Raw genomic sequence first — 22,808 nt, 5'->3', positions numbered from 1 at the left:
CAATTTACGAACAAAAGGGGTTCAAGAAGTTATTAATGTTGGTGCTTTCCCACAGGTGTAAACATTTACATAAAATGAAATTACATTATACGGACCAAGGCTTGTGCAGACGATGCCGCTATCATTGTCATGCTTACCACTGAAGCTGTTGTAGTACTGCTGTCATTTCCTTCAGTTATTTAATCATCATGCCGAACCAAATTTAATTTGATGCTGCTCCCCAAAACCTTTTTGATTTGCTACACCTTATTGGGTCAAAAGTCGCATAATTCGACAAATCTTGTGATTAGGTCAACAATATCTTTCTTTAAAGAATTTTAGTACAACTAGAAAATGACTCTGTGGCAATTTATCAGTAACTCTTTGTTCATCTTATGGCGCAGGAGAGGAGAAATTGAAGGAACCAAATATTCGTTAATTACTTTTTGACCGAGGATAATGTTGAGCATCTAGGACGACAAACACACAATTATTAGTATATTAGCATTCAAATTAAAGCGCTTGAAATCTCTCAACTAAAAGACACTCCCTTCTTACGTTGTTTAGAGATCAAACTCTATCATTCTCTTCCACTGACTAGTTTTGGGAAGGCTCAAAACAAAAGGTGCTGATTCTCGTCACTACTCCATATCTACTATGCAAAAATGGAAAAAAAGTTAAAAATTCGATACTTTAAACGAATCAGCAGCCACAGCTTACAACATTTTAGGCATCTACGTCGTTTTCATCTATTCGATCCCGATTACAGAATACAAAGGTGGATTACGTTGGTCCATAAATCAGTTAATACTTTTTTCTTTAAGTAAACGAATTTTTAAAGAAAACTAAAAATTTGGTTTAAATCCACCCATTCATATACTGTTTTAACCAAACCCAACTTATGGTAGTTTTAACAATTTACCTAATGTGTGTGACGTAGTCTTTGCACTTAAATCAACAGCATTTAAATACATTTTATTGATTTAAATATGAATTAACGCACTTTTTGACTTGTAAGCTTGTTCATTCTTATAGGTTACTTGTTTCAGTGTGCTCTTTCACGTCTGCCCGATTTTACTTGCGCCCGAGATGGATTCGTCGCCAGAGATGGATAGGTTTGGTGTTTCAGAGCAGGATTATGAGTATATGTTTGATCCTCTCAAGCGCCGTGGTTTCACTTCCAAGAAGCAGCAGATATATGGTGTTTTCGCCTCGGATTCTGACTCCGAAACCGAAGAAAGTGGCATGAGCTCCATGGCCTCCATACGCAAGCGTAAGGGTTCAAACTATTCTGGACCCATCACTTTTGTCAGTGGTGGAATTAAGGTATCTTATCATTAATGTATTCCTTTGGGACATTTGACTCGGGCAAAAGTCCTAACTGGGGCATACCCATTCATCAAAGCTGTCTCATTATCCATGCCATACCGCTAAGAATTTCGTGTTGCTGCAGACTTTCGTTTAGTTACTTAAGTAGAAACATACGTAGACTGCAGTTGATGCACTCTTTTTACTCTAGGAAGGTTCCAAAACTTTGGAATCGGTGGTGAACGAAGAAGACCTGGATGTTGGAATCTCAGATGAGGAAGAGGACAAGCGCTTATTTTCTGTGGACACCCATGCGAAGGAAAATTCATCAAAGCAGCATGTTTTTGCCAAGCCTGCGTCATTTCGGTCGCGTAAACTCACGTCTTCATCTACCACTCAGGGTTTTGGGTCATGGGAACGACACACCAAAGGCATTGGGATGAAGTTGTTGCAGAAGATGGGTTTCAAAGCTGGTGAGGGCCTTGGTAAAGCTGGGCAGGGCATTGTTACCCCAGTGGAGGCAGTCAAGCGTGCTGGAAAAGGTGCAGTCGGTTCAATGGGACCCGAGGCTGCTGCTGCTCCTCGCAGAGGGAATGAACCAGTTCCGTTGCCTCAGGAGCGCCAGAGTGATAATTGTAAGCAGCAATGAGTCTCCTCGCTTTTTATGTGCACGGCTCAATTTGTCTGCAGTGTTTTTGCTTTAGCGGGTCTCCCCAGGTACAAGAAAAAGTCAGGTGTAAACGGCGACTCTGGCTCAGAAAAGCGCTCTCACAAAGCCATTTATATGTCGGCCGACGAACTTATTGCTAGTGTTAGCCCGGCTACACCTGCTGCAGCAATCAAATCGCATGGTCCTTTTATCCAGAACAGGTAAGTTTCATATGGAAACTATCCATATTGGTTTTGTTTTTTCTATCCCCTTTCTTTCGTTGTAGTGAGTTGAGCAAAGTGAAGGTGATTGATATGACTCAGAGGGAGCAGCGTGTGTATGAAGGCTATGAGGCTGCTCTGTCCAGCTCCTCGCGCTACGGTCGACGTGTCGATGAGGCCGATGATGATGTTGTGGATGCAGAATCACGTAAGCGCGAGCGACGCATTGAGGGTCACTTCTTCGAGGTTCCTGTGCTCTGCCACAATATTGACCTCGTCATCAAGACCACTGAGGATGAGATCAGGCGTCTGGATCGTGGTGCCCGCTATGAGGAGGACAGGACTACTGGACTACAACATGAAATTGATCGTCTGAGTCGGGTCTGGCTTTGCTTTCCGTTTTTGTTTTTAACTCCCAAATCATCCGAATTCTATGCGCTAATTCTCAATGGGCGTGGTCTTCATTTTTAACGTCAGTCCTTCTCTGTCGCATTAGCAACTAGTTGGAAAACCTTAAACCATAAAGTTGCTTAAGGGTATAGAAGGGCTGCGAGTCTAGTCACTCAGTAATAATGGCAGAACTTAACACCGCTCGCTTGGTGATATAGTAGGGCATTCACCCATGTAGTTAAAACAAATATCGTTCTGATATTAGTGTTTTTTGGACTCTAGACAAACTTAAAGGGATTCGACAAACCAAGGGAACTTTAATATTTTCGGAGCTTAATACACGGCTATTTGCTTACAGTGAGGTTTTATGGTTTTATTTAGCTCCATGCTTGTCATTGTGATCTTTCAGACGCGGCCTTTCCTCATTTCCTTATTTACATGCATCATTTACGATAGCGAAACTGTACCCTTATTGTTTCACTAGCTAAAGTATTATTTTCTATGCTTTAAAGCTTGGAATTTTTAAAAATATTTATTAGAGTAACTTATGGCAAAATTGCTCTTGTTCCTTACTGTGCCGTCTGATCTGGTATTTGTTTATCTCCTATGAGCTGTTGCTTCTAACTTTCCCAATCCATGGGTATGTTTGTTGCTGGAATAACTCGGATTTTATCTGCTTTAATAGGTAGTGGAAAAGGCAGCTTTCGATGTAGATGAGCTGGCAGCAGCCCTAGATCTCATTAGTCAATTCGAGTCCGCTCTGAAAAGAGGTGATACCGGATCGAGCCCCGAGGCATGTTCCTCCTGGCTCACACGAATTCGGCGGGAGTGCGCTGATCTCTTTGAACTGCCTGCTCTCCTTGCTGCCGTGGCGCGGCCTCTTTTGGACAGCATGCTGATCAGTTGGAAACCTCTCGTTGTGAGTTTTCAGATGTGTTTTTGCCTCTTCTAAACTTAAAAATCTATATAAGCCTACTAGATATGGCTTGTATTATTGTCGTTGAGTCTATTTGAAGCACGCAGCGGTGAGATGCGTGGTCTTCAATGGTATTTAAATACATTTTTCTGACCATTGCCTAAAATTCATCTTGTTTCACAAGTGTTAAGTGTAGTACTAAGGTTTCAACTCTGGTCTTAGACACACCAACATAGTTATTTGATGTTCAGGTGTTTTTGCATTCAAATGCGCTTTTACTATAACTATCCAACCAATTATCATTAAATTTGGGCTGTTGGATTAGCAAAATGCAGCTCTATTTTCAAGGCTGCGAAGTTTATGAAGTTTCAGCAAGAAATCATGCTTTTCTCTTCCCTTAACTCCGACCACCTAGCCATAATGATTCAATATTAATGTAGGCAAAGTCGTTGCATTTTCATTACACAATCCTTGGACCAGATCCGAGGTCCCCTTGATCTCACAATCCCATATTTACTGTATGAATATCTGTATGTGAGTCAGCAAACTGTGATCGAACAACCAGAACCGGAGGTAACTCTCGCGAATCCTATGCTTCCTCTCTTTTCGCAGTCGGAACCTGTTGATACTTTTCACCTCATACTGCTTTGTTGCCCCAGCAACTCGAAGCGTCACCTAGTTCAGATTCCTTAGCGTCTAACGCCTCGGTTTTCCCCCATTATGAGTTTGTATGTGTATTTTCTTTGTGTCTACTAGGAACGGGAGTTATAATAGAAATTGACCTCTAAACTAAACCCTGCTTATACAAGTTTCTGATCAGGCGTTCCTTCAACAATGGCAATTTGAAGCTGTTAATTGAGATGTGGGTAACATATCGGTGATAGGGTAGATTATACACAGTTCGAATGTTTTATTGTTTGGAGAAATTTACGATTCAATCTGAAGTTATTTTACGTACACTTGTGTTTGTTATATGATCGTGTACATGTGTATGCGAACCCGATGTAACTTCAACTGTGATCACTGGCCTTGATGTGCCTTTTCTCTACTCATTTTCACCCAGGCTTCTCCATTGTGAATAGCCCGTTTTGCTGCCAGAGCCCGAACAGTTGCCTAGTCCTTGGATTTTGATTTTAACACTTGTTACGTCCTTCTCATCCAAACTTCAAATATGTGTCTCCCTTTCCTTCTCTCCACCAGAATCCAAGCTATGGCGTCTCTGCGTTGATGGAGTGGCGCAGCGCCTTGGACGATGCGGGCGCCTTTGAGATCCTCTTGCGGACGAGTTGGTTACCGTCGGCGCGACGCTGCGTCACCATGGAGTGGGACCCGCATGACTGCGAACGCCTACTCGCTGTCTTCGAGGCCTGGCAATCCCTCCTGCCCGAGGACCTTCTTCAACACGACCTCCTTGATGGACTAGTGCTGCCCCGTCTTCGGGTACGCCTCACACATCCCGTGTGAAGTTTGCGACGGCTTATGGTCTAATTGTCAATTGATCACTGGCTGTGATAACGTTAAGCTTCCTTCTCTTTCTAACCTTCAGACGGCAGTGGAGGCGTGGAACCCACTGACAGACACGGTGCCCATCCACACGTGGCTGCACCCCTGGCTGCCATGGTTCGGTGGGGCCTCTCGCCTCGCCACTGTGCATGAGGTGGTGTTGCACAAACTAGCCCTTTGCCTCACCAACTGGCATCCCTCTGACGCCTCCGCCAGCTCAGTTCTCCTGCCCTGGCGAAATGTCATCCCTATGACCCAAATGACCATCTTCTTAAGTCGCAATGTCGTGCCCAAGTTGGCTCTGGTCATGCAAACCTTCCAGGCAGGTTTTCTCCCTTTTTTCCCCTCTCTACTAGTTGTCCCTCAATTGTTTGCTCTCCAGAACCCATTTAGCTGTGTTTGCTTGGTTACTTGATCCCTTTGTCCGTGTTCCTTGTGCATTTAGCGCGTGTAAGCATAAACCTACTCAACAGTATGAGATCTTATCTATTTCTTTATCTTTATACAGACTCCCCAGACAAATCCGCCTTTTTCCACCTTCTTACTGGTGCGTTGCTACCTCTAAGATATTATGAATAGGGATATCAATTGATGGTAGTGCTGGAAGGGTAACGGTGGTTTGTTCGTACCAACACCAGATTTTTGAGCTGTTTCACTTCGTGGATACTTGATTATTCAACTCCTTTGTTGGTGGTGTTTAATGTGTATTAAGTCGTTATTTGTTGCATCCTAGTGTAATCCTAGGAGGTGTTCTGTGCCATGCACGTGGCAGCAGTTCTATTCTACTGCACACTGACCGTTTGAGGTTATTTGCATAAGTGGTATGAAGATTACCAAGCGGGTTCTTTTTTCTCCTTGCCTAGCCTATACCATGGGCTCTTTAACTCACCCTCCACTGAATGCTGAGATGTTGTTTGTGCACCTCTTGGATGGTCCGCCGAATCCCTGCAACAGTGTGTTCGTTCGGCTGTTACATTCCTTTCTCGATTTTTCTCTTGGGCATTAAAATCTTCAAGCTTTCGTTATACAAGCTAGTCAAGAAATCTGAAGTCAATTCAGCTGCTGAGTAGTGGCTGGTTTACAGTCTAGTACCTACTAAGCTGTGCGCCCGTTTGTCTATTTAACCCCTTTGTCTGCGTATGCTGGTGTAAAAAAGATCAAGAACTCGCTTTTCTGGTAAAAAGTCTTGTTTCCTTGGTCTCCCGTCCTTGCTAGACTTACCAGAACACCTCCTTAATGAAGATTAATTGTAGTCTGTTAATAGTAGTGCAGGATGAGATCCAGTAATGACTTGGTTGAAGGAACAGAAATGGCCCCCCATGTGAAGGTGTAGAATTTCGCTCCGTAACCGTATCCTTCTCGTGCAAAAAAGCCGTTGTATCCTATTTTAATCTGAGATTTATTTGTCCTCCTGGAGCCAATCAAAGAGCAGATTCCAAAACAGAATTTCTAGGGCTTTCGTAACACATACGCAAATATGGTCCGTTTTGTGCTAGGGCAGTAAGCAAAGGTAATTTTACCCGCTCAAGTTATGCAGAGACGTCGACTCCTGAACCTGATACTTAAAGGGGTGGGAACTTTTAGCTGTTGCGTCTTTCGTCACCAGATAAATCCTGCGGACCAGAATATGGAGCCCTGGAACTGGGTGATGCGTTGGCTGGAAATTGTCGACCCAGCAGTAATAGCCGACCTCCTCGAGCGCTTCTTCCTGCCACGCTGGCTCCATTGTCTCTCCGAGTGGCTCACCCAAGCTGTGGATTCGCGCAATCGTCACGCTCCCTCCACCGGCCAGATTTTTAGCGAAATCGGCGCCTGGTACTCGGGTTGGAAGGGTCAAATCCCCCCCGAGTTGATGGATTATCCAAGTATCAAGGACGCGCTCACGAAGGCCCTCAACTTCATGGAATGTGCGATGCGTGGAATAACTCCGGTTAGTGTCTTTCATGTTCTTTACTACGGGTTTATGTGGCCGCCCTGAACACGCTCATTGTATTGCCATTTCAGGAGGCCTTGTCGTACGGAAGAGCACCGAATTCCCAGCTGGCCTCGGGGCCTCCCAACAGTGGTACTGCACGTCGTCCACCGTTCGTGCCTCTACCACAACTTCCACCGACGAATTTGAGGGAACAGGTGGAACAGACGGCAGCTCAGAGAGGCTTCCTCTTCCTTCCCATTGCAAATCGCTTCCACGAGGGCAAACAAGTGTACCGTCTAGAGGCACAGCAGGTCTTTTTCGACCGCAATGTCGCCTTCTGCTTCAATTCGTATGATTCCGGTTGGCATCCCGTCTCCTTCAATGAACTCATGGCGATGGCTGAGTAGAACTGGTTACGCTTGCCCACCTATGTACAGTCCTCCTGAATTGTAAAATTTATACACTATGTTTTATTGCTTTTTTGCCATTCCAAACCTATACTTACCGCCGTTGCTCAATTGTCAGTCACCTGTTCACTTAGTTAACATTACAGATTTAACAGCTACAAAACAGTTTAAGCATCAAACACCAAAATTGCCTTAATTCCTTTTGCATTGACTACTGATCATAGTTAGTAGTAGTGTGAGGATTAATCCTGACTCGTACAGATGACCGGCCATGTATCCCGAGGTTCATCAGTCCACTGGGTCCAACGAGATGTTATTTTCGCCCGCGATTTTGCTGCTCCTTATCACATTTGGGCCTTACTGGAGACTAAACAGTACCGATCAGCAGATGAATTAGGGGTCATGTATATCCCCATTGCGACTATCGGTCTGTTACAGCAACTTGACTAGTAATGCATTGATAGAATAAGCTACATTGAACGCGACGCTAGGACGTTGCCGTTGGATGTAAACACGCCGGCTTTACCTTTATGGCCCATTATTTGCAACTAGACACGACCGAGAACACGGATGTCAAGTAAAGAAAAGCTAATAATTAGGAAAGTGACTAACAGATGTAGAAGTTCACTGCTTCTCACTCGCTTCCTTTAGAGGGAGGATGCAAGATCACCTTGGTTGAGATTGTGTGCCAGCGAGATAGAAGGGTCGGGTGAGAGTGTGCGACTGCTGGGTGATCTGCTTAAATTCGCGCTCCTGCGACTCCTCCACCAGACGGCGATTAACTTCGGTCAGTAGGTCGAGCACATGAAGGGAGCTAGCGTACTTGCGAAACACATCGACGAGAATTTGGATGAACCAGCTTCCAGCCTTCTCCGAGCGCCAGGACACAAAGCCTGGTAGGGTGGAGTAGGCGATTATATAGTCACTCATGTAAGGCAGACACTTCCACAATGTCTTATGTACCCCAGCGTCCACGCTTTCCAACGGGGATGCAACAAAACTTGCATTATCTGGCTCGTATATATATCCCCGATCCTTCTCCTCCCCTCTACAAGCTTGAAAAAGAATAAACTTGGGTTTGCCAGCTAGGGCTGGGAAGGATTTGTTCGTGAAGGCTTCGAGGATATCATTAATGGCAAAGAGTTTTCCATCAGCAGTGTAGATATAGTCCTGCACTCCGTGGGACATTACAATGAGACCACCAGTGTCAACGTTATAGTGACTGGGGCTTTTTATAAAGGCGCTGAGATTAGACTCCAAGGCAGTGGCGGTGGGATCTAGAAGTACTTCGACGTAGTATCCGAGGTCGGTAAAGAGGGATTTTAAGGCGGCAACATCTTCTGATGAACCAACTCGGTTGCTGAGACCTGAGCCCACTTCGAAGTTTGAAATGTTTACTAGGAGGATGTGGCCGCGGGGAGTAGAGTTGACGGGGTATGCAGCAAGCGACTGCGTGGGCTGCTCCGAAACATGAGTTTCCACCTTGGCTGAAGGTAAAACTGAAGGTACTGGTGGAGGGTTTGTGTTTAAATTAGCCATTTTTTCGGCGAGAGACGACTGATTAGTTTCGGAAAGGGCGGATACGAAAGTATCATAGGCATCGGGACCACAGCGGACTAAAACATTGAGGAGGGTTCGAACTTGATCAGCGATTATGGGACCAGAGGAGAGGATTTTCTCTGCCTGAGTCCGCGAAAGAATTTCATGGCAAAGGAGGTAATCGGTAATCTCCTCGATGTCACGCAGTCCCTTCACGAAATCAACCTGCATCCGACTCAGACGTTGCCGTTGTTCACTATTCATTCCTGGAGTCAAAAAATAGCACCTGCCCATACATTATGTTTAATTAGCACCACAAAGTAGCGAATTCGAACAAGAGCATATACACTGTGGTCATGCAAGAAGTATATTAGTAAAAAAACCATTGTTAACTAATAATTCATTGGCAGATAACCATCTAGAACTATTTCATTCATTTGCTTCTCACAAGGCCGGATTACAAAGTCACTCAAATATTGTAAGTTGAGGGAATTAGAAAGCAAAATCAATAATGAGTTATAGTTTTAAAAAATGGAACGCAATTATGTTACTCGGGAAGACTAGGAATATACTAAAAATTAGGCCAAACCGGTACTAAATAAGTCAGAGGATCTGGCCTACTTCTACTACCACCTTGTGGAAGAGCAACACATTGTTTCTGCGACAACTGTCCACTAGAAATAGCTTCGTGAGACCTTCAAGACCATTACAAGCACTTAGAATGCGCACCAAGGTCCCTCGTCTAATTGTACGTAGGTACATTCAAATCACATTAAAAGTAATACTTCCAGAAGTGAGGATATGTTGCTCAATTTCAAGTGATTTATGTGTAACAGCTCAAAGTATTTGTTTAGCTGTGGCTGCAACTTCATCGCTCACAGCCAAATCATATTCCATAGTTGGATAGATATATGTTGAAAAAAAGGAGCAGCATTACAATGCTAAATATACATGGCAGCATATGTGTCACATAACGCATATTACAGAATTTCATGCATATTTCATGGGGAATATATAATTTGGCTCACAACTGTAGTTAGCAAAAATGGTTGCAAAAACATATTGTACTATTCTGGCTACGACCAAGAATAAAAATAATTTTGGTAAGGTTGCTGGATGCAGTGCTTCGAGACTTCCCTGAAGGCGAAAGAAGGCACAATACTTGGGCAGAATATATATACTCAGCACAGAAAAGGTGTCTGGGCTACTGGCAAGGCCCGAAGGCCAGCCCACCCAGCAAGAAGCAAAAAGGGTATTTCAAAGTAAAAAAGTGGTCCATCACCAATACCGAGAGACAAACCACCATTGTATTACACATATGTTCAACACAGAGAAGGTATATGCGCTGCTGGCATGGTTTAAGGCGTGCTCATCTAGCTAAGTAGAATCTCTAAAACAAAGTAGACTCTTGCCAAAATCGGCTGTTAAACGAACATCCAGCGCATTACACATCTACTCTTCTCTTTTGCGCGTTGTCCCAAGTGCTCCTTTTGCTCAAACTCCCGCATCAGTCATCACAACAAAGTCGATGCTGTAAAGAAACACCGGCGAGCCGGCTGTGCCTGTCACCAAACTTTCATGCATCTGAGGTGATACTTGACCTCAACGTCACTTATTTTTCCTAAAAATCCAGCCGCATCTGACGTTTTGTTCCGTTTGGGAACTGGATTCAGAGACAGAGGATTGTGCTAGCATTCATGTATGTCCACAGGCAGGTGTAAGTGCACTGGCTTGAGGCGGACTTAGGTAAAGGAGGCTGAGGTATAACACAGGTCTGTAGAGAAAGGGTTGTGCTTCTGCTCCTCCTAGCCACGTTGTTCTTACTTCGCAGCTATCCCGTCATACCCATTCGGGCTCTATCCAGTTAGTAAGGAAGTAGAGGAGGTATCGCACGTTCATTTTATCGATAATTTTGTGTAGACACTGTAGAGAAATTCCCAGATGGTTCACGTCCAGTGTCACTTCAGTTGTTACCAGCTTTCCTGCTGAAAAAGGGACTGGGGTGGTTGCCTGTGGTAAACGCCAATTTCAGTCCTTCTGCTTGGAGTCATTGCTGATTCGTCCATCCGTCGCATACGTACTTCTTCTGCTCCGTTGAGATCTATCACCTAGCGGTAGGAATCAGGATAGATGTCCTTTAAGATCGGATTCGCTCTCCGATGCCATCAGTATGGCTCCCCAGGACTTTTCTAAAATAAAAAAAGAAGTAATACTGGGGTAGAATATATATATTTGACATAAAGAAGGTATGTGGGCTGCTGGCATGGCCCAAAGGCCATGAACTGGAATTAGTTGCTCCAACTGCATCGCAGCAATGGCTGTAATACCGCTATTGTTAGACTTTTGGTTTTGGTAGAGTCCCATTTCTAAATTGGTTGTTGCACCAAACCAGATGCAGCACAAACTTCTATAACAATCATTTTTTTAATTTTCCATCGTATCTGTTTTGCTTCTTGTGCTGATTTTGATGCAAGACAAACCCTAACAAGTAGGTTAGAATTTTAGGGGTGTTTAGAGAAATTTTTCTGGAAAAGTGTCAGTAAGTAATTGAATCAGAATTATCCTTATTCGTTGCCTTAAGAGCACTAAACAGGCGAAGTCGCCACCCCGCCCGCCTAGCGGGCTCTCGCCATTTTACGTGTTCAATTTCGTCCTTTTGTTGGTTACTGATAATGCATTCATCGATAGTTCCTCCAGGAAAAACTCTCCCAAGGGTAGGCTGCGTTTGTTTTTCTTACGACAGGCCGATGCACGTATTCCTAAGCCTCCGAAGCCCCCAGAGAAACCCCTAATGCCGTATATGCGGTACAGTAGGAAGGTAATGAACGTTCGCGATCCTGAGTCTGTAGGTGTGGGAAAAAGTGAAAAATGAAAACCCTCAGCTGAAATTATGGGAGGTTGGCCGCATTATTGGGCAGATGTGGCGCGAGTTACCTGATGAGGAAAAAAATATTTACATTGAAGAATACGAAGCTGAGAAGCAACGCTACAACGATACTCTTCGACAATATCACAGTTCTCCTGCCTACCAAGCGTGGGTTGTCGCTAAGGAACGAGGTATATTGCGTACTCATGTTTCTCAATCATGTGCTTCTGTTCCTTCAACTTTATTTTTGTAGCCGAAAAGGTAATTGAGGAGGAAGAGCGACGGAGTGCTGCGCGAGCTCGTGAAAAGCATGAACCACCGGTTGATTTACGGGAGTCTTATATTCTGGAAGACAATGAAGAAGATCCAGATGAACAGTTCACTGTGAAACACGTGGCGGCGGCTCGTTTCCAACGCAACCATCGTCTCATGCACGAAATTCTTAATGACACAAAGCTACCCGATCCTGGCCAGCTAATCACTGAGACTCGTATACAAACTCTGCAGATGCAGGTCAAACAGTTGAAGAGTCACAAAAAGAATCTGTGCAGTGAAATCGAGAACTGTGAGTTACGACACCAAGCTAAGATGCACCGCATTCAGGACGAATCAGCTGCGTTTTACACCGAGTATCGTAAATTGATGGCTCAAACTCCTCGGATCTCAGAGTCCCAGTTCACTGACATGATTGTCAAGGCAAAACAGGATCTGGATCGTGAGGAAGAGAAGAAGCGTGAGCGCCAGGCTGCAGAAAATGAAGCTCGTAAACAGCGTGCTCTGAAAAGAGAGGCCGAGATGGCAGAAGCTGAGAGGCGTCGTCAAGCGCAGCTTCTCCAGCAGCAGCAACAACAAGTACAGACTGCTTCCCAGGTTCCCCACGCGCCTAATGTATGGTTTGACTGGCTCGCTTCTGTTGTGCCTGTTTTTTATTCTAGCACTTGTATATTGTTTCCTCTAGCAGGGACCTTCGATGGAAGATCCTGGCTACGCACAAGCGCAGCAGCAGGCCCAGTACAATCGGAAACCTTACCCTTGTCCTCCCCCACCGGCATCACAAGCGTATCCACCCCCACCTCACTATGCTCCCCCATCAACACAGCCACCACCATCCATGGAGGGAGTGATGGAGGCAGAGAGAAATAACAATGCACTCGTTGAAGAGTCTATCAAGAAAGATGTTCCCGCTTCCGAACCGGGCGCAGAAGTGGATGATCCCAACTCCAAAATGGCACAGGATCAACAACAGTCGATGGTCCAAAGTTCATCAACTGTGATGGGTGGTGGTAGCTCACAGCCACCTCCGAATTACACGGTGCCACCGAATCAACAAGCTCCGCAACCCCCACTACCTGAATATCAATACCACCAACAGCAGCAACAGCCACAACAGCAGTCGATTCCACAACCGCCTCCAATCCAGGGTCGTTATCCTCCGAATTACTATCCTCAAAGTGGGAGACCTCCTTACTCGAGTTACCCCACTCCGCAGCCTCAACCAGCACCTCCACCGCCGCCACCGAGTTATCCAGCTTCTCAACCACAGCAGATGTACCCGTCGTGGCAAGGGCAGTACCAGCAACAATCGGGGTACCCAGGCGGGGGTATGGTGCCACCGCAAAGGTATCCCCCGCCACCACACGGCTACCAGCGCCCGCCTTACTCGGAGGTTCAGGCTCCTCCTGTACCTCCGCCCTACCAGCAACAACAGCAAGCGCCGGTAATGCACCATCCTCATCAGCAGGGCTATTGGCAGCAGCAGCAGCCTCCGCCACCACAACAATCCGACATGTCCCAGCAGCCACCGCCCTCTGGACACTACCCGGTCTCATCAGCCTCTGCTGACCCGCAAATGGGAATGATTCCTCAGAATCAGCCACCACTACCTTCGCAACAGGTCGCGGCTCCATCCGCTGGGTACTATCAGGGTAAGTAGTTTAGAATATTTGGTGATACTGTAACTGTACTAGGTGGTCTGATGCGCGAAATTCGTGCTAAGCTTAAAGACTGAACCTTTCAGTGCTCGAGGACTATCTGTACTGTTTTCCCAAACTTGATAGAATTCCAATCGTGAGTCAATTACACGGGTTAGATGAACCAATACTGTTAACTTGCAGCTACAAGTCTATTATGCTACTTCAGGTTTTGTCTATCCGCACCACTTGAATTAATCCCAAGTTGTTGTAAATTGGCTACCCCAAGTTCTGCTGAAAGATTAACTCGGACATACTCCTATTTTTAGGCTATGGCGGAGCTCCACCGCCGGCCTATGGGGTTCCGTCCTCCCAAAGCGGGGTCTACTTCAACGGCCCCCCACCACAACAGCAGCAACCGATGCCACCGGGTGGTGGTTATGGGCATCAGCCCTACATGCAGCCACAACAGCAACATTGGCCCCAACAATATCCACCGGCAGGTTATCCATCTTCACAGCCACCACAGAGACCCTCGATGGCTCCACAGTCCACTCCTCTTTCTCAACCTCAGTCCACCCCGCAGGCACCACATCCACAACAACCGCCACCACAGCAACAACAGCAACATTCAATGGGTGCACCTGCCACTTCGGGGGGTGCTGGTGGCGGTGGTGTGGCATCGCCAGGGGATCAGTCGGCCATGCGAAGGCCCTCGCCTAACCCTCGGCACCCTGCCGCTACCCCAACTCCACCGGCTCCTGGTCAGTAATTAACACCAATCCCTCCTGCATTTGTACTTAAACTTTGTCTGTCGGTCTGTCCACGTGTTCGTCGCTTTTATGTACCTCATTTAATGAATCTGTGGCTGCTCCATTCTTCTGGGTCCCAATACTTTCAAGATCAGGTTCCAAAATTTGCTGGTGGGGTTTTTGGGCGTACTATTGTTGCTCCCATGTTCTCAAAAGGTTAACCAATTTAATGTTAGGTTTTCCTTTGGGTGTTTTAAAGGTGAAATAACTGACTGAGTTTTGCCTGTCCGGTTCGTGTCCGGCTTATAGACACCTGTATCGGGTACAGCGATCACTACGTCGAATCTATCTAGTTGTGAAATCCATTCAAAACTGAGGGGGAGAGCAGAGTCTGCCTCCAAATGTCCACCCGCAGTATCATCGACGCAAAACGTTTTACGCCATGCCTCAATAGGAAATTGTACTCCATCCATAAATTGCTCTATCCCCGTCTGAAGTAAGTCGAGAAGACTTCACTTTTTTTCATTCCGATCTTAAATGTGTGCACTTTTAACTCTCATCCCTTCCTGTGTACTTGCATATACAAGATCAGTTCTTTGAAGAGGGAGTGGGTTGGGATGAGTGTCCGGGCCTACAAAGTAAGGTGACACTTAGATTGCCGTCTGTTGCAGTCATCGCTTTACGTTTAGATATGAATGCAACGTTTCGTCAAGACAGTAACTCGGATAGTTAAAATGATTACGATTGTCTTTTCACTACTCCAAAGAAATCAAAAAAAAAATGCAAAAAACGCGGCTCATAAGGTTAGTTATCAGTAGCAGGTTCGGAGGGCAGCTTTAGATACCAACAGTGACAATCACAATTGGGCGCCGGACAGACCACCTTTGTACTATTGTCACGCTGCCGCATGCACCACGCTGACATGTGCTCCATGTGGCCGCCGTGGTGACAGAGGGGGCAGGCCACAATCACACCACGCGCTGTGATGTTGCAAACTGCGCAGCGCATCAGGCTACCACCCGCACTAGCGGTCGCGGTCTTAGCAGCCGGAGTGGCAGTGAATTCCGCGAGACCCGTAGGGCCAACCATCTCTGTCTGGACAGATGGAAGGCTGAGCAGGTGAGTTAGCGCGGGCGGCATGTGTTCGGATCGCCACTCACCGGGGGAGAGAAGAACTTGGCTCTGACGGTCGAGGGGTTTGGCCAATCCGAGGTGATAGAAATCGGGGCGCGAGCGAGCATGAAGCCATGTCAAAACTTTGTGCCACTGGGCGGAGAAGTTGGCGCGGGGCATTATGAGATCCCACGCAGATAGGAGGCTGATGTAGACGTTGAGGAAGTGCGTGTACTGAAGCACGTGTTTGAATGACAGCAGCCTTGAGACGGAAAGCAGTTACATAGTCAGTATAGCCATCACTGGACAGACCAGCTCCCCAGCCATTGTGCTCACCAAACGTGAGAGGTGTAAGGAGCGTCCTGTTGAGGCTCCTCGCCAGTAACCCCACCAATGTCCATCAGCACTTGTTCCCGAAAGTGCTGCTGAAGGAGAGCGATGTTGGCGATTTCTTCGGAGCTTTGACGACTTCGAAACACCTCGGAACCGGCAATATCGGTTGTAACGGAGACCTTGTAGCATGGAGCAGTACCAGGTGAAGAAGGTTGAGGTGACTCCGAAGGGTCCGTGGTTATGCTCTCGGTCGAAGGTAAAGGATTGACTGAACAACTGCTCGACCGTGTCCTCGCGTACGAAGGGACACTCGTTCCGTTCTCATATGTAGACTGGTCGGTAAGACTTTTATCGGCTAAAAGTAATGATGCAATTAAACATCAGCTGACATTCCTGCTTGGTGAATGGCATGAAGTTATTAAAGTTAGACATACATTTGACAGTTGTTGCCTGGTGTGACGTTCGAGTGGGTGTGGAGTCTCCCGTGGTGGGTTTCAGAGACGCCCTTTTAATGAAGAGAGTAGCGCTTTGTGATTGCTAAAATGAAAAGGAATGGCATATACGAAATGATGGAACAAGTTTGTGAATTTTTGGTATCCCTCGCTGTAACGAATTTTAGTTTATATGGAATTGTAAAGTTCGATTGTCTTCACGCGCCATCGCAGTCCGTTGCTGCACTCTCCACTGCTTTTCTCTCGTCATCAAATGTCAAACTGAGGTTAGTTTGGTTTCAAGCCTGGATAAGCTTCTTGTTACGTTTGTTGCATAGCATTTGGAGAAGGTGTAGTAGCAGGACATACAACCCAGTAAGAAGTGGTGATGAATCACTCAGCCATCACCATATCGCGACGAAGGAGACTTCCTGTTGTCCATAATAATGGGTAATTGAAATCACTCGAAATTAAGACGTCGAGAGATTCCAATGACGGGTGATTAAAAAGCCACTCATTTATGCCTACATCAATTGGAATGGGAAAATCGTGACGGAAGCTGAGCGGATGGGGTCCATCGATACGCCTCAAGGAGGATTGACTTGTTCCCTTCCGTAAGTTGTAAAGTCGCGCGATTTTACAGTTCACTGACTGACCTGCAATGGGAAATGACATCAAGGGAAAGAACATTATCACTGGCGATCCGCCAACGATTCAGCACCCATCACACACCCCCTAAAGTCCCACTTCATCCGCAGGAGACCAGGCTCCCTTTGTGTGTGTGTCATGGACTTCAGACGCAATTTCTCACTAATGAATTTGTTGTAGAAGGCCAAACAACAGCCACGGCTAGGATCTATCTACTCAGCATGAGAAAAAAAACTCGAACGGGCGTAAAACTCAGCCTTCAGAAACAGTTAAGACTAGTCAATCAGGCAGAGGAAAGCCTGATCTCCACAAAACAATGCAGAGCCTTCCAGACCCGTGCGATTAGCGCTTTATAATGAGGGAGAAAGAAAGGTAGTGTTTCATCCTCATTTCTTCTAAGTCATAGTGGTAACCATCACCCTTTCCTGGCTAGGCTTTTACATGGCTTCTAGAAGAAAAACCGTTTTATAAAGTTGCATTGGCAGAAAACTCGTGCCGCGTCAGGCAAAGAACCGCACAAAAGTATGCGGTTTCTACAAATAAAACTTTAGGACTAATGATGATAAAGATTCCTTGCGTCAAGGCGTAGTGTGACTGTTCTCAAGTCAAGCGCTACCCCCATCTACCTTGTCGCTGTCAATTCAACCGATCTAACTGAGACATAAATCAGTGCAACCACGTACCATGAACTAACGCCATCGTTATAACAAAAAAGGGGCTACATACAGAACCCGAAAAGATTCAATTAAGGATAATTGACAGCCAAAGGGTGTAATTTTAATTGGTATAAAAAAGAGTGGCATTTTCCGAGGTGAAAAATGCGCACTATATGAATGCTCTGTAGCCATATTCATATCGCCCACTAATATTCAATCTGAAGAAAGCAATTTGGAGCGTAGACGAAAACGGGTTAATGAGATGAAGAAATACATCTTTTTAATGAAAGTCTCGCCCTAAAGGACTATACAAGGACCTGCTATCTGCCCAAGAAGAAGCATATGTAGGCACTAATTTCTGGCACTCAATGTTGATGAGGGAGACTTTTTTAATTTGTTATGACAAACATTAAATTGGATTAAAATTTCATGTGTAAATCGCACCTCGTCTGCCCTCTCCATAGACGTCAAGGTGAGCGGTTCATGAGCTTCCAGAAGAGCTAAGTTGGGTAGCATTGCAGTCGACTTGGATCTTCGCGATGCCTGTATCCCAGTGGCGGACTGGTGCACCTGTTGAAATGCGCGCCGAAGTGGGCTCTTTTGTTGTTCAAGGGGGCAAGGCCGGAAGTAGGTGAAGGAGGTGCGTTGCGGTTGCTTCAAAGCTACAGCGGCGACTTGCGATGGCGCAGTGAGGAGGAGGGCTGGCGGACTGGACTGCGCGTCGATCGCGGCCATTGCGAAACCCATCATTGTCAAGCTCTGGACGTCCCCGAGGGATAGAAAGTGAGAGAGCCTAGGAGAACCGGAAATTTTACGAGCACCCATCTTAGTACGTCTCTCATCACTGTAGTATGCATTTGACAGCCCGGTTCTCCTACCCAAGTCTGTACGTCACATATACGTGACATGGCGGATTTAAGAAATTAGACTGAGGAGATTAGGTTTAAAAAGTTGGTAATATATTAGACAAATACAAAGTCAAACTGTAAATACTAATTTTCTTCCGGGAGTCTGGTAGTAAACGCGTAAGTGAAACAAGTACCAGCGGCTCGGCTTAGCCCTTCTGTCTATCTTCCCGACAATAATAGGAGGTATCAAACGCGGCAATTGAGTATGAAATTTCATGAGCGTACCAACCTCAAATTGACCTATAATTTGACTTTCACGCTCCAAAAGGTAGAGAAGGAGAGGCTTAACAAATTTGGAATTAACTCACCAAGTATTAAAGAAGGCACGACCAATAGATTGACTGGCGTAGGGCGGAACGATGGGGGGAAAGGGGGGTTGCCTCAACTTCGCGCCAGCCAGAGACGCCACAAAGCTCCAAAACTAGAGAATTAAACAAATTAGCTAGCTACACGCAAAACGGTGGAAAGTTCACTCCCCAACAGATGTAGAGTAGCGATTAGAAACCCGCGGAAAAGGGAATGATTCAGCAGATTCGAGGATGAATTAATTAGCAGTTACAACTAAATAGATATTACTGAATGCATTTAACCTAAAAAGCTTTAATTTTCATCTGCCACAAAAGTAGATGAAACTAATCTTGACTACAGAGAGCTAGGCTAAGGGTAGTATCTAGGATCTGAGAATATCTGCTAGCGTTACACGGACGGGCTGTATTTGAATGAGAATTGAAGTCCGATGAGCCGGAGGCGTGCGTGTATGTGCTCGCGCGGATCCGCGAAGTTCAACTAACCTGAATCAAATCCAACCGGCCAGTTGTTTGAGCGACCTTTAGGTTTTGTAAGCACATGCGCTTCGGATCGGCAATGTCAAGCCTGGATGAATGATAAAGAAGGAAAAGTGAATGGGATGTACGTCAATTTTGAAAAACCTCGGCTAGACCATGCCTAACTCAAAGCATTTTGCATGGGTTGTGGGATCATGTGCTGTGCAAAAAACCGCCTCTGCAGCACTTAACATGGATTATGGAAGCACACTTAGGTGCATTTTGAAGGCTCATAAGAAAACTGGTTCACTTATACGTAGCGCCCCCCTCCCACCTTCGTTTTTCTGAAGTCGAATGAGGTCATAATTTTTGCAACATGCGGAAGGACTGAGGGGCTGCTGGCACGGCCCGTGGGCTATGCCGCTCAGCGGAGATACAATCGTGGGGCCTTCAAGGCCCACGTAACCAAAAAAATGGTTAAACAAACCACTAAATTATTACATTATAAGTGGCAATCATGTGCTTAGGCGGCAAAGCAGCCAGTAAATTAAGGTGGTGCATGAATAAGTCCCTCAAATACAATCATTCACACATCACGAAGGCAGTAAAAGCGTCTAATGGCAAGTCCAGACGGGCTGACTTCCCAAATACACAAATGTGAAAACTGGAACATTCGTTTTCTGCCTCAAGCAATAAAAGCACGAATTTTAGTTGGTTTAATTCTAACGGCGCAAAATTGAGAAAAGGCCCCCGTTGAAGTGACTTACGAGTAGTTGGTCGCAAGGTACTTTGACATCGGTATCAATGATGAGAGTTCGCTGACAACTGCTCGTGGCGAACCTATGCAAAAGCAGACAAAAGTGAGCTCAAATACACACAGTAGTAGGAGACGAGGGCGTATCGTCAATCAAGTGGTAATGGAGAAGTACGACATTCTCGACTAGGATACCGACGGCTAAGTGGGTAAATAGGGTTAAATAGTGTAATATGTGTTTTGAACAATATGCCACGAGTGTGATAATCGTGTAAATTGTCAAGACTAACCGTTAGAACGAGTTCGATCAAAAGAGGCCTTTCGAAGGGAATTTGAAGCATGGAAAGGAGTGAAACGCGTGGCATAGGATGTTCTACGCATCTGCGTTCTTTGATTCACTATTGTAGGCTGCTCGGTGCCCACGACTGGTGCCTTTCCAGTAGAGGCAGTGGATACCTGAAATAGAACAAAGTACAGATTTGGAAGCTTTACATATCGTGGTAATGAAATTTGCTACACAACAAACACGAACAGGTCACCTTCCTAGATTCGCCAGAGGTCTTTCCTGAAAAGTGGCGTCTTCGATTGGCATTTTTTGGCGATCCATGTGTCATTAGGGAGGAACTGGAAGTACCTGGTATTGTCTCTCTAACAACACCAGCACAGACAGCATCCGCACTCAGCGACCTTTTTAACTGGCTACAAGTATCACCCACTGCCTGATCTCCAGTCTGCAATAACCTTTGTTGCCTGTCTGCAGCCTTGCAAAAGAGGTGTTCCTTGCCCTCTGTGAGCTGAAGGTAGTCGTGGAAGGAGCGAGGTGTGCGAGTGGATGCTAGAGGCACTGGACTAGCAGCTTGAACAATTTCTACAAGGGGTTGATGAAGCCCGAAAGCCACCATAAGGCCTGAGGGGGAGATACGAACCCCGGAGGTGCGTGGAAAGGGGACGAACACATCCTGGGAGGGCGGCTGTGAGACGGCGTCAGTTCCCTCAGCGGTGGTGGAAGCCTGAAAATCGGGATTTTCTTGAGCAAAGCTGACGTAGGGATCGGATGACGCCAGATTGGTCCCATTATCACCTGTCTTCTGCGGGTGGAAGAAGATTAAAAGGATTACAGATGGTAAGGATAACTTCAACTTACACACTCCTCGTCAGAAGAAAATGCCAAATTGGTAGAGGTGAGATGTTTGAAGACCTTTCGGATGCACGGCTCTAGACACCCACGCGAAGCAGAAACGGTCTTTTCGGCCGTATGCTGAATGTCCTGTAACGGAGGTGAGGAGGAACTAATTACACGTTCTAAGTTCTCACTTTAATGCAGATGCTTTGTTATGAAACACAACTCTGGAATTTACAATAACCGTAATACCATCGCTGAGGTGAGTTGATTTGTTACTTAACATCATAAACATCCACAAAGCACTAGAATGTCCCCTAATTGAAAAATACTCTATCTTCTTTCGTCGCATTGCGGTGATGAGTTGATATTGCAGTGTGGCGAGTGAATTCACAATGCAGATTTTGAAGCGTACACAAGTTCATTCTCAGAACCATTAGTCTCCACTTCAATTTCTATCAGTAAATCATGTGGGTGTTTTCGGTTCAACCACAGACGTTACAGTAAAAGCAGAGTGGTGGAATGCACTCTCTGAATCACAATGAAGCAGTGGTGCACATCAAAGTGGGTCATCTGATTGCTACGCGAAAAGCAGCAGCAAAGAATGACACTAGGGGTAAAAGATTGCAACAAAATGAAAGCCAGGGTATGAACTTTCACAAATAATCTACTCAAAGATCTGTAACAAAGTGGGAATTTGGTCGTCTCAAGAGTAAAAACGCCACCTCAGCGGTCAAGTGGCCTCAAAATAAAAAACTAGGAAAGTGGGGTAGATAAAAGCTTGGACAACAGGCTAGAAGTGGCATCAATATACAGGTGCTCAGAATTGTTTCTTATACATGGGCAAACGGTCTAATGAAACCAGGTTAGCCTTCAAAGTTTGTAGTATAGTGCATCAAAAAGCATAAATTTTATCAGTTTATTTACAAATGAGGCCAAACTTCCAGGACGACTCAGATGCTACAGTTTAGCACTTACATGCCAATTCATTACCTATGCAGTGTACCACCGAGTCCACTGAATTACACCTCAAGTAACCTGTGGAAGCACAAAACTAGCCGAGCATACCTTAAGCATACGCATGAGTGTTGATTCATGCACGACGGGATCAGAGGCGATGAAAGCAAAAGTGGGAGGGCAATTGGGTGCAGGATAGGCGGGAGGAAATCGAGCCAGAAGGGTTACGTTGCCGGCACTGGGGAGAGACCCTAGAGTCCTTCCTGAGCTCGTCACCGTCAACGGTGTCGGTCGTGGCGAGTTAGCAACGGTGGTGGACTGAAAGAGCGCGTCCAGATCGGTCAATGGAAGGGAGTCAGCGCGATCGCGTGACTTAGCCGCCTCATTGCCTGCATCGAATCCACACACTGTGCGGTGATGGTAGTGATTACGACGGCAGTAATAGAGCGTCAATCGAACTGTGCAGTCTACTTCATTGCGATCGACATCATCAATTCGGTACTAGCAGCAGGAGGAACAGACAAATGAAGTCATCACTCACTGCCCCGAGAAGATTATTGCTAGCTTACCAGGCCAATGGAAGAGCTAAGAAGGGAGAGTTCTTGCGCGACAAACTGGAAGGCAAGAGGGTCTGTTTTGGTGGATTGAGAAGCTGTACAAAGAACGAGAGGGAGGGAGAGAGTCATTAATCAGTTACTGAGACACTTTAATGCCGCACAGGCGTACAAATAACCTGTCTGTTCTGAGAATGGGCGCCTGCTGGAGACAT

General features: G+C 45.9%; 4 protein-coding genes across 4 annotated transcripts; 2 read left to right on the top strand and 2 right to left on the bottom strand. All coding sequences in view use genetic code 11, as the record gives it.

Annotated features, from left to right (window-relative positions):
- Positions 1-1,068: 1,068 nt before the first annotated feature.
- On the top strand, positions 1,069-7,288 carry EGR_04139 (Tuftelin-interacting protein; the record flags this gene model as incomplete). The annotated part of the gene is made up of 10 exons (XM_024493388.1): positions 1,069-1,305; positions 1,499-1,922; positions 1,992-2,157; positions 2,223-2,538; positions 3,233-3,466; positions 3,944-4,036; positions 4,664-4,903; positions 5,010-5,270; positions 6,573-6,896; positions 6,971-7,288. The coding sequence occupies 10 exons, from the start codon at positions 1,069-1,071 to the stop codon at positions 7,286-7,288; spliced, it is 2,613 nt and encodes an 870-aa protein (XP_024352302.1).
- A 666-nt stretch (positions 7,289-7,954) lies between these two features.
- Positions 7,955-9,091, bottom strand: EGR_04138 (Caspase-2; the record flags this gene model as incomplete). The annotated part of the gene is made up of 1 exon (XM_024493387.1): positions 7,955-9,091. One exon carries the CDS (start codon positions 9,089-9,091, stop codon positions 7,955-7,957), a length of 1,137 nt encoding a protein of 378 aa, XP_024352301.1.
- Positions 9,092-11,499: 2,408 nt separating this feature from the next.
- On the top strand, positions 11,500-14,708 carry EGR_04137 (SWI/SNF-related matrix-associated actin-dependent regulator of chromatin subfamily E member; the record flags this gene model as incomplete). Its single annotated transcript, XM_024493386.1, has 7 exons — positions 11,500-11,541; positions 11,571-11,645; positions 11,677-11,884; positions 11,947-12,581; positions 12,655-13,618; positions 13,933-14,367; positions 14,665-14,708. The coding sequence occupies 7 exons, from the start codon at positions 11,500-11,502 to the stop codon at positions 14,706-14,708; spliced, it is 2,403 nt and encodes an 800-aa protein (XP_024352300.1).
- Positions 14,709-15,800: 1,092 nt separating this feature from the next.
- On the bottom strand, positions 15,801-22,808 carry EGR_04136 (hypothetical protein; the record flags this gene model as incomplete). Its single annotated transcript, XM_024493385.1, has 7 exons — positions 15,801-16,156; positions 16,236-16,338; positions 17,981-18,420; positions 20,253-20,418; positions 20,502-20,972; positions 21,107-21,229; positions 22,773-22,808. The coding sequence occupies 7 exons, from the start codon at positions 22,806-22,808 to the stop codon at positions 15,801-15,803; spliced, it is 1,695 nt and encodes a 564-aa protein (XP_024352299.1).

Source organism: Echinococcus granulosus (assembly GCF_000524195.1).
Source record: "Echinococcus granulosus chromosome Unknown EG_S00024, whole genome shotgun sequence".
NCBI lineage: Eukaryota > Metazoa > Platyhelminthes > Cestoda > Cyclophyllidea > Taeniidae > Echinococcus > Echinococcus granulosus.
The sequence above is the reverse complement of the archived record's forward strand: the minus strand, read 5'-3'. Positions and strand labels throughout refer to the sequence as shown.